We start from the raw sequence: 18,084 nt of genomic DNA on the forward strand, positions 1-18,084 counted from the left end.
ACATCGAATGATCAAATGGTATTGTGTTGTGATCTATTTGTGTCCGATAAGTTCATGGTGTATTATTACATCAGTCCATGTCAGACACGAATTGTATTATCATCCAGGCTTTTTAAATTAAGTGCACTTTCGTGCTGTACGTAGCACGGACGGACACCATGCTTCTTAGAAAGTTTCCTGTTTACTAAGTAGCCCGGCCCCCCTCGCGATTTGATTGGCCCTGTCATCGGATAACTTTCAGCCTCGCAAAACGACCGGGGTCCGCTAGACTGCCCCCGGGAGCAAATTCAATTTGCGGTCGCTAGGGGCGTCTAGATTTCTAGGCTAGTTACTCTAGGAGGAACAAGCTGTTCCATGTAGGATTCTACCATGACAGACACAGGGGTGACACAAAGTGAAGGTATGTTGGATTATTGCTTCAGTGTGGTTTGATGATAGACCTTGGATGTTCTTCCCGTCAATATACAGTCATATAATTCCACAATAAATTGAAAGACGCTCGCTTCTTTCCACACCATCAGGCGTTGATAACCGGTTAACCGCCTCCCCCTACATTTCGGAAGTCTGCGGGAACAGAGAAAATGATGAAATAGTTGCCGGTTCCGTGGTGTTGGACAGCAGGTGATTCAAAGAAGCTCACTTAGAAGGGGAGACGGTAACAGTAGTTTTGAGTTCTACATTCACTCTTACATAGTGTTGAAATTGGCCTATCGTCAGCGCGAGAGGAGCCTTCCCTGGGTACCCTCCGTGATCCCCCATTCCATCCAGTCTCCGAGCACTGTCTCTTCGCGGTGTGAGGATGAATCCGGTCCGGCGTTGTTCAGCACTTCTTCATAGAGACTTCACCTCATTGTGCCTGTCGTCGCTGGGGTCGGCTCCGAAAACAACCGAGACCCCCAAGAAAGTCCCCGCGCTCTCCTCCCGGCATTGTCACCAGCAAGCGTCCGGTGGGGAAGTTCTGACGTCCCAGCCGCAGGTGAAGCCTGGGGGCGCATCGTCTGTCACAGTGAACGCGCGAATAGGTAGGCTACGGGTTTCATGATTTGTTTCTTTTCAAAATTGTACAACAGATTTAGGCTACTACATAGTTGATAAATGTCCCTACTCCCTTAATAGAATAGCGCTTGCATAATAATGGGTCATGATCATCTGGTCTTAGATGCATGGCTCCAGATGATGTGGTGTTTTCACGTTGTACACTCTGTATGATGAGTACATTGTGGGTATTTCATCGTGAAGGACATTCATCATATGTACAACATTGTAGACCCAACTTCACTTCAACGGCAAGGAACGATTAATGCGCAAAAGAGAGCAGCAGTGGTGCATGAGGAGTAGTTGGGTATCTGCTTGCGCACGGCTGACGTCACATCGCTAGGGATGGCATGCGGTTGCGGGGCACAGGTGAAGGCACGAGGGACCTGCATGTACCCCGAATGGGGCTATTTTTAAGAACTGAAATGCCCCCTGTTTCGAGTCATAAAAAGAAAGATGTATAACTCTATGTGATCCTCCCTTTGGGTTAATCTACGTCTGACATTGTTGCAGCGTTGCAGATATTTTTGAGGCTGTTGGTTGATGAGCAACTATGTGTTTAACGCGTGTGAGTGTGTGACAAGACAGTTTGTCCTGGTCACAGGACCAAAGTGCTTGTATCGCAGCTTGGCGAACAACAACGCTATGCAGGGGTCAAGTTTGATTGCTTATGTAATAGTGCAATGCCGGAGGTCGGTGTACGTCTGACGACAAACATTGTTGTCCCTAAAGCTGGCTGGTGTCTCCTGCTGGCACCGCATGGTGGAATTGGTTGTTAGTCAAGTCATGTTTATTTATAGAGCACTTTGCAAACAACAATAACAGCTGACCAACATACTGTACAAGCCGGTCAATAATATAATAATAATATAATAATAATAATAATAATAATAATAACAATAGCCATCATCATCATCATCATAACATAGTTAAGCCAGGTGAATCGATTTTTGTTCACAGATCATTTTGTAGTACCAGATAAGGCAGTGTGCTCATTGTACACATGCAATGTCTGGATGTGGTTCCATGTTAATGATAACATTGGCAGTCCTATTCTCGACCTGCTGTCTTTAAGTATTTATCCGGTACGCTCCAATTTCCATGAACATCTCTGTCTCCTGGTAGAAAGAAGAGAAGGAAGATAGACATGATCTGGAGAGATGGAACAGGGGGAACAACAGGAATGAGAGACAGGGAGGTTATTTTGATACCATGCCTTTGTTATTTGTCTTACTCTAATTACAGTATTTGTACAACATTGTTTGGGCAACACCTAGTATCTAAACAGGCAGGCAAAGTATGTAACTGAGGTTTTCCTGTGCTGTCCGCCACACGGAGCTCGAACCCGCCACCTCCTAGTCAACACACCAGTTCGGGATGGGAGACACCGCCCGATACTGCTGAGGTAAAGGACCAGCCCAGCTCAACGCTACCGATACTGTATGAGGCTTCAGGAGGGGGGGTTACTAACGTTCCAAACCACACTCTGCTCGTTGGCCTCCGTTACAAGCACACCCATGAATTTGTGTGCGTGAGAGTAGATAGTACCCTAGTGGACTAATTTAGTACAGAGGCAGTAAAATGGTGCAAGGATGGGGCCCCGTGGAGAATTAGGAAACGGAGTACTGGTCAATTATCAGGGTCAGTGAAAAGAACACCTGGTGGTCTTCTTTCAATGTTAGGTAATACAATGTAGCCAACTGCAACGTTAACTGTTTCGAGGGGCTGTCCCGTGAAGGTGCTCTGACAAAAGAGCAAAGATAACCGTGCTACTATCTGACCTCTTTCTTAAGGCAATGATATACAGGGCGATTTTTTTTTTGCAATTTTGCCAGATAACATCATAATCTGGTTAAATGGTTAAATATCAATGCAGAAACTGAATTGATTTTTTTCTGCAATGCGAAATCAGTACAGAAGGGGGTTGGACTGTTGAAATCTATTGGAACTGAAATACACAGAAATAGGTTTTTTGGGGGGGGGGGGGGGGTTGCAGAATGCTGTAATCAGCATGACTAGCCAGGCTCGCTGACGTAAATACTTTATGCAGCAATGTCTGTTACACAACCATACACTGCCATGAATTAAAGATGAAATACTCCACTCCACAGCTTTTTGCATCCTCTACAGTGCCAAATATATTTGCTTCCTGCATTCCCCAAACAGTTGTCTGTGTTAGAACCAACCAATAGTATAAGCTTACATTACTTAACTTTCCATCCCTCTTCTAAGACTTTCTCTTTGCTGTAGTTGCAATTAGGCCAACCTCACGTGGATTAGGATTGCACGTTACCACGTTAAAGAAGAGATGGCTTTAAGGGGAGCTGTGAAAGCGTCACTTTAGTGCCACACATTGTGTAATCGTCTTGACAGGCAGGAGAATGTGGGGTGGCATTTCTCGACTTCAAGGCCTCGCGATGCTCATCTTATTCAGGTGCCTCAGCTGAGGGTCACCCAAAGGATGAGAATTTGTACTGAGGGCTACTTGTTCAAAATAATCTACTACATGAAAGTTTTCACATCCCTTTTAAATGACAGTAGGATTGTATGCGATTTGTTTGCGTTTCGTTTCGTTAAAGCTTAAGAATTATTCTAATATGAAAACTACAAAGAAAACATGGAAATTCTTAAGAATGGGGTTTTCATTTAGAATTGGGTACCATAAACTAATACAAGCTTTCGCTTTCAAATGCCTAATTTCTAACGGTATGAATGACCTACCATATAAGCCATGTTCAGCAAAATCAAAGGCTTACAGTCCTAGGTCTTCGTTGTAGTTATATCACTAATAAAGGCCTAACGGACAACAGAAAAGACACTTGCTCCATGCCTACAGGCTAGCAACTGATTGATTCTTAAATGCCACGTACAGACAGGTGTGTATTAGTGGGCAACATTTCAACTCTATTGTAAACCTCTTACTGAGAAGATATGACTAAAACTCCACTTCTCAAGGGCTACCTGGTGCTTGAGGGACCAACATTGATGATCCCTGGATTAACCTGTATTAATCTTAACTATGAACCTTCACAGAATATAGTAGCAATATGGATAACGACAGCCATGAGTTAGACTTGACCCTTTTCGCCCGGGGAGGCACTGAGGATTGACTGACTGGAAATAGGGCAGTCGGAATGTGCATGTCACATGACAGATATTGCGGATGCCATTATAATGGGACAAGAAGTAGCGGAGCAAATGCCCTGCTAGTACACACACACACAACACACACACACACACATACAGGCACGCGCGCACACTAATTAATGCCACACAGTAAGAGAATTAGAGGCCTGTTGGCGCTCTCTCTCTCTCTCTCTCTCTCACACACACACACACACACACACACACACACACACACACACACACACACACACACACACACACACACACACGCACAATGCCACAAGTATTAGTTGAGTAGTTACTCATTGGTACACTGATGAGCACAGAAACTGGCCCCAAGACTTACCAGAAGCATGTGCACACATTCATGTCAACACTGAAAAGGAGTAATTGTCAGTAGACCTGTCTGTCAGAGCATTGGTACTCTCTATGGTTCTCCCTTTTTTATCCATTCCTTTTCAGCTTTTTCTTTGTCTCTTCGTCTTTCTCTCCGTCACTTTCTCTTCCTCTCTTTTGCTTTTCTATCCATTTCTCTCTCTCTCTCTCTCTCTCTGTCTCTCTCTCAATGACTCTGTCCTTCATTTGCCTCTGTTTCACCATTTCTCTCTTACTCTCTAGCTCTCCTTTTGGGAGGATGCCCGGGAGGGAAGATTTTCCAATATTGCGATAAATTGGTTAATTGAATTACATTCTTGTGGGTTGAGGCAAGGCTTCCCTTCCCTCCTCCCAGACTCAATAGCTGCAGGCAACGTCGCTCTTTCGGACAATTCAGCCATCGCCACTTGAATAAGCCATGTGTTGTGTTGGTTTGTCTTCTCCTAATGTATGGCTGGGCATGTGTGTGTGTGTGTGTGTGTGTGTGTGTGTGTGTGTGTGTGTGTGTGTGTGTGTGTGTGTGTGTGTGTGTTGGACTTTCAAAGTGACCCATTATGTTGAGCAGATGGGGGAGGTGGTGGTCAACACACTGGCCTATTCAAGAATTCTCTGCAACACAGACACACACACACACACACACACACACACACACACACAGAGGCACATTTAGCGTGGTCTGGAATTCTCTGCCATGTCCGAATAGAAGAGGGTGGACGGGAGCGTGGTGAGAGCGGCTGTGCCTCTATTAGCCCCGCTCCACTACTCCGCCCCTCACTCTGGATAGCGACCCCTGGACCGAGCAGACACACACACCAACATCTCCAGACATAGAGAGGACCAACCGACAAGGTGAGGAGAGAAGAACAACACACACAGAAGTCCACCTACACACGCATACTGTAGGTATACACTTCTACAGATGCAGAACAGAGTACTGAGTAACCACATAGTGAGAGACAGGGTGTAGTGTAGTGAAGTGAAGATACTGAGTAACCACATAGTGAGAGACAGGGTGTAGTGAAGAGTATGTGTATCTTTTTTTCCCGATTTTTTTTTGTTGGCTTTTTGACTTTTTTTATGATAGTACAGTGCAGATGGTGACAGGAAGCGAGTGGTGAGAGAGAGACAGGGAATTGAACCCAGGTCGGCCGCATAGTAGACGAGTGTCCTACCGTTTTAGGGTAGGGTCGACTCCGAGTATGTGTGTCTTTAAGAAATGAAATTGTCAGACAAGTAATACAAAAAGGGACATTTCACAGCTTTAGAGATGGAGAGATGGTGAAATCAAGATAAGGTGTTGAGATGAGAGGTTGAGACAGTGGAATTGGCGAAAGGGAGTTTACCAGATAACAGATTGCGAAAGACATCCGGTGGAGAGAGAGCGCAGTCACAGAACCTGCTGAAGGCGTGTTTGAACAGGAAGGAATATCTCAAGAGTAACAGAAACGGACAAAGCACAAGACACTTAGCAGCGTCACCTCAACAACCTGATGCCCAGAGAGCTTTACTGGTAAGGGAGAGCAGCAGGAGGACATGAAAGAGGGAAGTGAAGAACCACAGACGCCAATTCAGAATCAAGGTCAAACTCTGTACTGAAAGTTGGTGTGTGCGTGTGCGTGTGTGTTTGTGTGTGCTTGGGTGCGTACAAGAGGGGGACATCTTTTACTTGAGTGTGGTGTTCATTCGTGCTGATTCATACTTATTTGGTGACATGTTCCATTGTGTGTGTTTGAGAGAGAGAGAGAGACTGAGTGAGTGAGTGAGTGCTACTGCTAGTTGTAGGTGTGGTGGCCTTCCTCAGTCACGTTGTCTTGTCTAGCCAACGCTAGTGACTCACACGGTACTCATGCAGCAGCCATGCGGCCATGTTTCTGGGCCCTGCGGTTGCCAGGCACACTGGCAGAGTTTGCCTTCATACACAACAGAAGCATCTGGGCTCCAAAATGGGGATTAGATGGAGCAGTGTCACGAGAGGGCTGACTAGCAGCGGACGTGTGAGTGGCAGAGAGACAGAAAGAGAGAGAATGCGTGGCTGTAACTGTGTCAGTGGTCGAAATGACTTTTGGGGTTTATTGACGGTTTAGGAAGAGAAGTGAAAATGTTTGGTGGTAATTATGGTATGACTTGTCTATCTTGTTTTCCATGTTGGTATTTTCGTATCACCATTTACTGTATATAGCTGGTCTCTTGGGTTTTTGTCTTTCATCTGTGTGGCTGGTGTGTGAAAACCTCTATTGTTGTTCAAGATGCCACAATCAGTTCAGATATAAAGCTGGCTTATCACACACAAACACTGATAAGGTGTCATGTAAAAGTTGTTAGTGTAAGCTACGTTTATCATGTGTCTTGTAACCTATATAGATACAGAAACTTGTGTACAGACACAGACCTTTTATCTTTCCTACTATGGGGTAACGAACAGACAAAAAGCAGATAAACAGCAGTCTTAACAAATATCCCAAATGTCATGAGTTTTGCTGGTCTGATCTGCCCACATTATTGCACAAATGTATTGCGTGCTTTTCTCTGCAACTCAGTATTTGTCAGCCTAGTTGTTTGTTTATGTTCTAGCCCCTTTGTGTCTGCCACGTATGTTGGGTCCAAAGGGGTATATTGAGTTGAGTTGTGGTCGTGCTCCAGAGATTATGCCAAGAACCTGGCTAAGTAGCAGTCCAGGTAACCTCGAGGTAGTGGTAAATCATCAGGCCTGGCCTTATTTTCTTAGCCAAATGACAGCCGTGGGCTATCTTTTAACATATTTAACACTTCATGCAGCTTAGTTTAGCCGGTGGTGACTCGACCCACTTTTTGCAAATGAGCTTTTAAATAGAATTATACTGTTTTATTGTGCTTACTTTTTCATAGTTATTGTGAGTGGAAATGAGGCTGTTTTATTCTTTTGGTGCCGGGTATATAGTAGCTATTTAGAGAGAGATGTTGTTAGAAAGATGTGCATTGGAAAGTCGTGACATTTGACACCTCACCATGCGTGCTCTCCCTGTAGAGGAAAGGTCACAGATAAAGGGGCCGCAAGTTCACACACAACACCAGAGGCCAGCAGGTCAACTTGGCCCTCTAGATTACATCATCAACGCCTACTGCTAATCATAGCCAACAACAACAACTGCTATCAACCAGTTTTCAGTTTTATAAAATGCGTATATGTGATTTTATGGATTCATGTAAATTAATTTTTATTTATTTCTACCTAGAATTCAATATGCTCCTCAATGTGCTACAATCTACAGAGGGAGGGTCAAACTCTCCTCCCAGAAAGCAGTGAATGCGCTCACATCAGTGGCCCAGGTGCTGGACAAAACAAAAATGACTTAAAAGTAAATAATACATGTCTGCAACACTGTTAGTGCTCCCAGTTATATATAATGGCACAACGTTTCTGACCTTAGTCCTTCATCATTGGGGCAGTCATGGGTAAGCGGTTAGGGCATCAGACTTGTAGCCCAAAGGTTGCCGGTTCGACTCCCGATCCGCCAGGTTAATTAACCAGTGCTCTCCCCCATTCTCCTCCATGACTGAGGTACCCTTAGCATGGTACTGTCCCGCCGCACTGCTCCCTTGGGTGCCATTGGGGCTGCCCCCTTGCATGGGTGATGCATAAAATGCAATTTCGTTGTGCACAGTGGGTTAGTGCTGTGTCACAATTAAGTTACAAATGTTAGTTGGAGTTTCCCAGGTGGGCTTTAAAAAAAAAAAAATCCGTATCTGTTCTTAAAATTACCCTAAACATTTGTTTTCAAAAGAATGCATTTCACCAAGTATTTAGGGGTGTTCACTGGCATTCCCTAACAAGCATGAAAGCTAAACAAGTCTTCTGTCATGTTTTATTTGGCATTTTGGGAATAAAAGAAAAGAAAATGTCATGTCTTGCTAAAATTTTTTTTGATGGAATACCAATGAAAACCCCTTAACACTTGGTAGGTTTCACATTCTTGAAAATAAATGTTTGGGGTGGTTTTAAGGACAGATATGGGCATGCCCATAGACGGACATTCTAAAGCCGGTTGAGACAAAAATCCAACTTAGCGGCGAAGGGGACTGGAAGGAAATGACCCACTGAAGCAATTTGGAAACATTATTAAAAGGTTGAAGAAACTATTTAATGTCGATTTAAAGCATACTCATAGTTTTCCCCCAACTCTATATCTCTATCTGCTGGGCCAAAAGGGACATAGCCTGCTGACTAAGTGGCCCATAGAGCTGGGGAGAAGACCAGACAGACATATTTCATGGATCACCTTTAGCTGTGGATAGATACCAACACGTGTCTAAATATGGACATGGAGCTCAAGTTTAGACGGGGGATTAGGAAAGTGTTAATCTCACATCACTCGCTAGCCTCCTCAGGACAAAGATGGAAAAGCTACTGACACACTTACTTGCCGTCTCACTCACTCACTCACTCACAAGTTTGCTGTTGGTCTAAAAGTATGCGTGTTGAACATTGTGTTCAGAGCTGTACAAGTGATTGACTGATATTGCCTTGCCATGTGTTAAATACGTATAGCAGTCTGTCTGCATGCAATCGAGACATTTAGAAGAGTGAGTTCTTTACGTACTGTCCTGCAGTAAAATGTCATGTTACAGGAAACATGAGAAGGTGTGTGCGTGCGTGCGTGCGTGCGTGTGTGTGTGAGAGAGAGACGGGGAGACAGCGGGGGAGAGAGAGACATAATTTATGACAGGTCTAGGATGGTGCATGGATGTCTCTCTGTTTGACATGATGTATTTTTTACCATGTTAACCATGAACCAGATAACAGTCATTGTTTATCTCTCTCAGACACACACACACACACACACACACACACACACACACACACACACACACACACACACACACACACACACACACACACACACACACATGGGCAACCTGATCTCCTCACTCAGTATCTGCTAGTGTCCCAGACGGGCTTAGAAACGGAAACGGTCATCCGGTCAACACCACCTCTGTCTGTGGGGCTCTCTCCTCTCTCTCTCTCTCTCTCTCTCTCTCTCTCTCTCTCTCTCTCTCTCTCTCTCTCTCTCTCTCTCTCTCTCTCTCTCTCTCTCTCTCTCTCTCTCTCTCTCTTTCTCTCTCTTTCTCTCATACACACATGACTGGCCCAGTGACACAGAACTGTCAGGACCCTCCCCTTTGTCTTTTCTGCTTTCTCATTTCCACTCCTCCACCAGACTGACTACTCTGCCTGCTGTTCCTTCTGCTAGCATTAAAAACTATTGATACTAGTGATAGCGTGAAACGATGGAGCTAGCCATAGATGGTAAGGAATATTGGCGTTTATGTTATGCCAATATTAATATTATACAATATTATGCCAGCAGCCATAGTAGGTCTTTTGTGACTTAATAAGTAGATGCTTTGTTTTTTGTGTGTTGTGTGTGGCAGATTAACCTCTGGATGTTTGAGTGTGTGCATGTATCTGTGTGTGTGAGAAAGAGGGACCTACATACAGTATGTGTCATCATGTAGACATAGTTTTATTTTGTTTCTAGTGTAGCTGACCTGTGTGTGTGTCTGTGTCTGTGTCTGTGTCTGTGTCTGTGAGTGTGCGAAAAAAATATTGTTCAATATCTTCAGTAATTGGTAGCCGACACATTTGGAGAAGAAGGTGCTGCGTCTACCTATGAAAAATCATCCCTGTGGACAATATACTTCGTTTAGTATGGTTTCAATGATCCAGATCTTTTCTGAGTACCCCTGCAACTGCTAAATTTGTGTCTGTAGAAACCCTATTTTAAATTGTGGGCACATATAAAGAAGTAAAATGTGTGTACTTAAATGTTTTAAATATTTTTGAGGACACAAGAAAAAACAACAATTTTTACTCTTTATAGGCTTCAACCCTATAATAAGACGTAATAAACTAATCCTGAATCTACTGTGTGTTTGTCCCGTCCCCCCTCCCAGCAGGTCCAATGGGCAGCGGCAGCAGCAGTAGCCGTCTGTTTGGGACGCTGGCCCAGACCCTGAGCAGCCCCAGCATCCCCCTGCAGCTGCCCGCGCTGGGGGAGGAGGACGGCGAGGGCACGGAGGACGAGAGCGGCGCCTACGAACCCGCCGACCCCGACCTGCTGCTGCACGAGTGCAAGGAGGCGCTCCGCAACCGGCCGCCGCGCTGGCACCGCCACTTCCAGCACCCGCAGCCCGCTGCCCCCTCCACACCCCCTCCTCCGCCCCCGCACGACCGAGACATGCAGCCCATACGCGTCATGCAGTGGAACATCCTGGCTCAAGGTAAGGGAGCGTGGGTGTGTGTGTGTGGGTGTGGGTGTGTGTGTGGGGAGGGGTCTTGGTGTGTATCAATACGTGCTGTGTCATACACTGATCTGTTGGTGAATGACAGAGTTAAGAGCATCATCGTGCCTCTGTGTGTATGAATGAGATTTTCCAGTCGTGTATGTGTGTGTTCGTGTGTGTGTTTAACGTGGTTTCTGCCAGTGCCAGGTTGCTCAACAGCAGGGGTTATGAATGAATGGGTACATTTGCTCATAATCCCCAAGTATTTTACAACAAAACAGACGAAAATAGAATGTTTGCGTGACACCTGGTGACTTGGAGCTATTTATGTACTTTGTACAAGCAGATTATGAGAAGTTACGTTATTTTGTGGTGATTCTAGTGGAAAGAGGGCAGTGCAGAGTCTGTTTCGCAAAATCAGCTGTGTCAACTTCCTCATTTGTAAGAGTGATGAATGAACTTTTCTGTGGAAATAAGCAAGGGGAAAATGACTAGGATGGCTTATTTCTTCTTTCAGAAAATGTTTGAATCATCTTTCTGTAACATGCATGAATAGACTTTTGTTCTTTACTGTACAGCATAATGTCATTAAAACATTTAGACCATAGAGATATTTTTCTCGGATTAGAGTACTAGATGCGTCAGTGCTGTGAAATTGACTAAATATCTATTAAATTGTACTTGCATTACATTGTACTCTGCCTCACTTCCCCATTCATGTTTTTCATGGTTGAGCATTTCAAAGACTGCCATTTAATCTCTGTAGACCCAATGTGTGATAGCAGGTGTTGCTGGGGTCATTGATGTGAATCTATGACACCACACAGTGGTGACTATTGACTCTGCATTGGGTTGTAGCTTAAAGGCGAGAGCAAGCATCTATTGAAACAGTCCTATCTAGGGTGCAACATTTGCAGTGTTTCAGCTAAACTCATAGAAAATATAAGCTATATAAAGTGATTCAATGGCTATACAAGGGTCCTAATAAGGAAAATAAACAAGTGCCGCTTTCATAGCACTGTATGTAGGTCAATGGCCTTTTAGTAGTAGCACATATGAGGGTGGTGCAACCACAGCTAACGCCACTATTGTATGGAATAAATTAGGGGTTTTTCTGTTTTTTTAGTGGGCTATCTACCTAGAAGCATATTCACTGCAGTACATTCATAACCAATTACTAATTAATGGATGGGCATTAGCTGTGGTTTTACCACCTGACGTCTAACCCTAAAAATGTCAGTGACCCAAGTAATTCAAGTACTACTTTGAGGTAGGCCTATATCGCACTTTGTTGATGCAAAGTGGTCTTCCTTCCATTGCAGGAGAATACCAGCAGACATTTGTGACAATTTATTATTTGATATACAGTCATTTAAGGCCGTTGTTGTCACTAATAACTCCTGTGTTGTGTTTGCAGCGCTGGGCGAGGGCAAGGACGGCTTTGTGCGCTGCCCGCTGGAGGCCCTGAACTGGGCCGAGCGCAAGTACCTGATCCTGGAGGAGATCCTGACCTACCAGCCCGACATCCTGTGCCTGCAGGAGGTGGACCACTACTTTGACACCTTCCAGCCGGTCCTGGCCAGCCTGGGCTACCGCGGCACCTTCTGCCCCAAGCCCTGGTCCCCGTGCCTGGACGTGGAGAACAACAACGGGCCCGACGGCTGCGCGCTCTTCTTCCGCCGCGACCGCTTCCGGCTGCTGGCCACCAGCCACCTGCGGCTGTCGGCCATGATGCTCAAGACCAACCAGGTGGCGGTGGTGTGCACGCTGCGCTGCCGCCACACGGGCCGCCGCTTCTGCGTGGCCGTCACCCACCTGAAGGCGCGCAGCGGCTGGGAGAGCCTGCGCAGCGCCCAGGGCAGCAGCCTGCTCCAGAGCCTGAGGGCTATCACCATGGAGGGCATCCCAGAGGAGGACGCCGTCGCGGGGGTGGCGGAGGGCGAGGAGGGGGCGGGCGTGCCGCTGATCGTGTGCGGGGACTTCAACGCCGAGCCCTGGGAGGATGTGTACCAGCGCTTCGCCTCCTCTCCGCTGGGCCTGGACAGCGCCTACAAGGGCCTGAGTGCGGACGGGCGCACCGAACCGGCCTACACCAGCTGGAAGATCCGGCGCTCCAGCGGGGAGAGCCGGCACACGCTGGACTACATCTGGTACTCCAGCCGCCGCTTCCACGTGGACGCGGTGCTGGAGCTGCCCAGCGAGGAGCAGATCGGGCCGGACCGTCTGCCCTCCTACCACTACCCCTCCGACCACCTCTCACTCGTCTGTGACTTCAGCTTCGCCGAGCCCCCTGCACAGCAACAGCAGCATAGGCTGCTCTAGCGCACCCAATCAGCAATTCAGAACAGGCTTAGTGACTTGTGAATCCTCCAATGGGAAAGCCACGTGTCCCTTCATCATTCAATCAGACTACTTGTTCAAGTTGAGTGGCTGGGGGTCCTCCTGTCGCTGACCCTCAGACTTCATCAAACCTGTCGAGTGGCAGCAATGCAGGTTGCCCAAATAGCAATCAGGACCAGCTGAGTGACTGGAGGATATTCCATTGGGAATGCCAGGCACCCCATCCTCCAATTAGTCAGCTTGTTCAAGTTGAGTGACTGGAGAACTGTCCAATGGGAAAGCAAGGTTCATGTTGGGAGGCCGCCTCATCTTCCAGACAACTAATTCAGAATGGGATGTATGCACTAATGACCCCTGTGCTTGAGGGTAAATGGATCTGTGAGAAATGGTCTTTGGGTGAGATAAGTGGGTGAGTACCAGAATAGGCCCACTGATATGCGAGGGCCATTCATACATGCTGAGTTGGCCCATCTTGATCCCTTCTTTTATAGCAATATGTAGACATCTACATCAGCAAGATAAGAGAGAGGTCTATCACTGCAAATTTATGAGTCAATCATTTTAAATGAGTGTGTGTTTGTGTGTGTGTGTGTGTGTGATATCTAGAGAACAACCGTCCTCTAAAGCAGGGGTTCTCAAAGAAGGGTCCGGGGACCCCTGGGAGTCTGTGTCACATTGTTTGTTATGAATCTCTGACATTTCTCAGACGTTTGAGGTGCGATTGCGATAAGGGGGTCCTTGGAAGACTTCTTCTTCCATTAGGTGTCCACGGCCGAAAGAAGATTGAGAACTCCTGCTCTAAAGACCAACCATCCCATGAAGTACAGTTTGTACATGCATAACTCTATGGAGTGAGTGAAACCTTTTAGATTGGTCCAGAATAATACGTAAACACAAACTTAAGTTCTTAACTATAGATATCAGAACACAAATGATGTCTACTTTGACGCACAAGTGTTTATTTTTATGACGATAAATCCTAATATTTTGGCACTTTACTTCACCAGTTTGTGTTACCATGCGGCTGCTGTTTTTATAGCACTATAATCAGAGATTCTAAGAGTATTATCTTATCCAGTCTCTCTGCTTTAATGGTTATATCACTGGCAAAACCAAAGGTGTATTAGGTTTTAGGGTTTAAACGCCACCTTGTGTTCTCTGACCACAGTCTTCTGTTTTCTCCAAGTCTGTATTTATTTATTTTTATTTAAATGAGGTGATACTGCTGCATAGTGTTTTTGCCGTCTTTATTCAACACTTACTGAGTATGATCAACATATGGTTGAATTCAACTGTGGAAGTGTTGAATTAATATTGCAAAATTTACTGCGGGAATGGCACTGGAAATCCTAGTTCTGGGTCACATTATCTTTTCTTTTAACCTTATCGCGTGTAGCATTTGGTCAAATCGTCCATTACTTTGAAGAACACAAGTGTGTAGTTGGTTAATTACTTGTGCCTTTTAAGTTCTGCTAGTCGCACAATGAATGTTGCGTCGACTTTTTTCCCTGATAATTTAAGTTTCTTTTTTTTACTTCACATATCTTAAAATTGCAGACAAATAAACGGTCTGAAAGTGAGATGCTTTTCATTGTGATATTTTCATTTGGGCTGTATAATACTCATGGAAAACACCACAGATTGTATTTCTAACTGCAGATGCTGTTGCTGTGGTTGTGTAAAAATGAAATCATGCTACAATAAAAACTGCATCTCAAGCATTCACATTGGTTGTCTTGATTGTTGTGTGTCCATCAATTAAAACATTTGAAAAAAGCCACATGTAGTTCCTCTAATTGTCTTGTTTGCAATTCCACCTAGAAGTTTGCACTTTTACCTAAAATATTGAACTTTTTACATTTACTTCCAATTTACACACTTGGAATATAACATCAAATCTCATTTGTCTCAATCTCAAAAGCACTGCTTTTATTCCCCAAACTGTTATTTTCAGTTTTTTAGATGCGTCCACGCATTTCTATGAGGCTTTGTCATTGAAAACGGCTTCAAAAGGATTGAAAACAACTGAAACATCATCCCCTATGATCATTTTTGCTATTCTTGAACTCTTGGGATCATGTCTATCTGTCCATAAGTTCATTTGGATGCATCGTTGTCCGCCTGTCGGTCTATTTCATGTGTAATAAACATCTTACTTTAGGTAGTGCAAAATATATATATAATTTTTTTTTTACATTTTTTCTCCCTTACACACCTGGACTGTATAAGAACACTATACCTCACTGTTTCCCCCTGTATTAACAAGTTTTTTGTGTCTTGTGGTGCCCCCCTCACTGGTCAAAAACGGTTGGTGCCCCTGGCCCTTATGGATAATCCAGCCCTGCCAGCACTGAAATATTTACTTGGCCTAAATGTTTATTTGGCCAAAATGTTGTCTTTCTTTATCAAGGCTACCTGTTGGAGAAGTGAAGCTCTGCTGGGTTGGGTTGGTCTGTCAGAATGGCAGCGGTGGTCAGGAAGTATCTGAGGGATCTGGCCATCTGATCTAATCTCATCTCAGCTGCTCCAAATCCAGATAATCCAATCAGACGACGCTCTTCAGACAGCCATGGAGACAGACACACACACACACACCGTCCTTCCAAGATTACCCATATAGCCTTGAAGACATCTTTTTTTAAGTGTGAGAGTAGACAGGACAGAGAGAGAGATGGGGCAGGGCCGGGAAATGACCCCAGCCAGATTCGAACCCGGGTTCCCGTGGGTATGCAAGACCAAATGTGGGGGGCTTAGCGCGCTGCGCCACAGTGCCCCCTGCCTTTAAGACATTTCATGATATGATGCATTTTCAGGATGAATCTAGGCACATTTACTAACATATTTGAACTATAAACAATCATCTTGATAAATCTACCCTGTTTTTCACCTTCCGCCATTGCCCTCAGACATGTTGGGCTATATGGCCAATATCTAGCCCGGGCCTGCCCAGAGGTCTCACAAAATGTCACCGTTGTCACAATAACCAGCCTATATCTGCATTGAACATATAATATACATTGACTTTGGACATGCATTCAAAAGCCACCGCCTGAAAATAGCAAAGCAGCATCCTCATGCTATGATTAACTGCATCAAATGGATGTAACAGGTACCATGAAAAGTGTCATCGACAGTTTATAGCACACTATTCTCAGTGAAGTTGTTAAAAGTGCACTGAGTAGGATGGTAGAGCCAGCCAGGGTAGGTATTGCAACTATGCTACTCATTGAAACGGTGCTGACCACAGCCAAATTTGATCTTTTCATGAATATATACAGTGAGTCCAATATGTATTTGATCCCTTGCTGATTTTGCCGGTTTGCCCACTTATAAAGACACGATCAGTCTATAAATTTATGATAATATGTATGCAAACATGGAGAGACAGAATATCAAAAAGAAATTCCAGAAAATAACTTAAAGTAACATATTTTAATTTATTTGTATTTAATGCAGGCAAATAAGTATTTGACCCCTCTCGCTAAAGAAGATAAAGTGCTTTGTGACAAAGCCCTAGTTGTCTAGCACTGAGGTCAGATGCTTCTTTTAGTTGATGACAATGTAGAAGATAGAAGTAGAACATATTTTTGCCCATTTTTCTTTGCAGATTATCTCTAAAACATTAATAGTTTGTGGCTGTAGCTTGGCAAATGGGAGGTTCAGTTCTCTCCATAGAATTACTATAGGGTTAATATTTGGAGACTGTCTAGGCCACTTCACAACTTTAATATGCTTCTTATTGAGCCACTCCTTCGTTGCTTTGACTGTATGTTGTGTATTACTGTCATGTTGGGAGATCCAAAAATCGCCCACCCTTCAGTGTTGTGGTGGAGGGAAGGACGTTTGCACTCAGGATTGCACATTACATGTCTCCCTCCATCCATTCGTTGACGATGTGAAGTTGTCCTGTGCCTTGGTCAGACAAACACCCTCAAACCATAATGATACCACTTTCATGCATGATGGTGAGGAGGGTGTTCTTGGGATCATAGACAGCAGTACTCTTTCTCAAAACACATTGAATTGTGTTAATGCCAAACAGCTTGATTTTGGTTTCATCTGACTACAGCACCTCCTTATCATGTCCTAAACCAGTCTGATGTCCGTTGGCAAACCTCAGGTGGGACTGCACAGGTTCCTTCTGAAGTAGAGGTACCATGTGTGCACTACAGGATTTTAAACCTCTGTGGCATTAAGTGCTACCAGTTTTCTCAGTGATTTTGTTCCCAGTAGCTTTGATATCATTGCCTAGTTCATACCGTACAGGTCTAGGGTGCTTTCTTTCTGTTCTCATGATTATTAAATCCCTACAAAAGGTCAAATTTTGTATAGAACCCCAGACAGCCTGATGGATAGTCATTTTGTATTGATAACATTTTGGAAGAAATGCATCAACAGCTGGATCATTAAAACCCAGTCTCTTTCTTGTGGCTTTGCAGCCCATTTAATCTTGTTCAGGTCTAAAATCTTGTCCCTGATATCATTTAACCGCTCTTTGGTCTTTCCCATGCTGGTGAGGTTGGAGTGTGACTGATTCACTCATACTATGGACTGATTCTGCTGATTCAATGTGTCTTTTATGCATGTTAGTATGTACAGGTGTCTTTAATTCAGATGACAAGTTGATCAGAACCCATCTGGTCTGTGGGCCCAGAACTGTAATCAGTTGGCAGGGGATCAAATACTTATTTTGCTCGATGAAATGGAAATAAATTAATATATATTCTTTTAAGTTAATTTCTGGATTTTCTTTTTGATATTCTGTCTCTCCATATTAGAATACATATTATCATAACATTTATTGACTGATCATGTCTTTGTTAGTAGGCAAACCAACAAAATCAGCAAGGGATCAAATACTTATTGGGCTCACTGTACCAAGTAATAGTGGTGTCAACAATAATCGATTCGGCGATGCAATGCAATGCGGGGCATGGACGATTCGAT

The 18,084-nt window shown here is 44.5% G+C and overlaps 1 protein-coding gene across 7 annotated transcripts; it reads left to right on the plus strand.

The window, feature by feature from the left end:
* Window positions 1–362: 362 nt before the first annotated feature.
* On the plus strand, window positions 363–14,862 carry nocta (nocturnin a). 7 transcript variants are annotated; one of them, XM_063190398.1, is made up of 3 exons: window positions 363–400; window positions 10,468–10,794; window positions 12,215–14,862. In XM_063190398.1, exons 1-3 carry the CDS (start codon window positions 370–372, stop codon window positions 13,117–13,119), a joined length of 1,263 nt encoding a protein of 420 aa, XP_063046468.1. In that variant the 5' UTR covers window positions 363–369; the 3' UTR covers window positions 13,120–14,862. The 7 variants fall into 7 exon arrangements, with proteins under 7 accessions (XP_063046468.1, XP_063046464.1, XP_063046465.1 ...); XM_063190394.1 differs by lacking the exon at window positions 363–400 and adding an exon at window positions 411–1,022; XM_063190395.1 differs by lacking the exon at window positions 363–400 and adding an exon at window positions 411–1,022 and having other exon boundaries at window positions 10,471–10,794.
* Window positions 14,863–18,084: the final 3,222 nt, after the last annotated feature.

Source organism: Engraulis encrasicolus, chromosome 23 (genome assembly GCF_034702125.1).
Source record: "Engraulis encrasicolus isolate BLACKSEA-1 chromosome 23, IST_EnEncr_1.0, whole genome shotgun sequence".
Classification (NCBI taxonomy): Eukaryota; Metazoa; Chordata; class Actinopteri; order Clupeiformes; family Engraulidae; genus Engraulis; species Engraulis encrasicolus.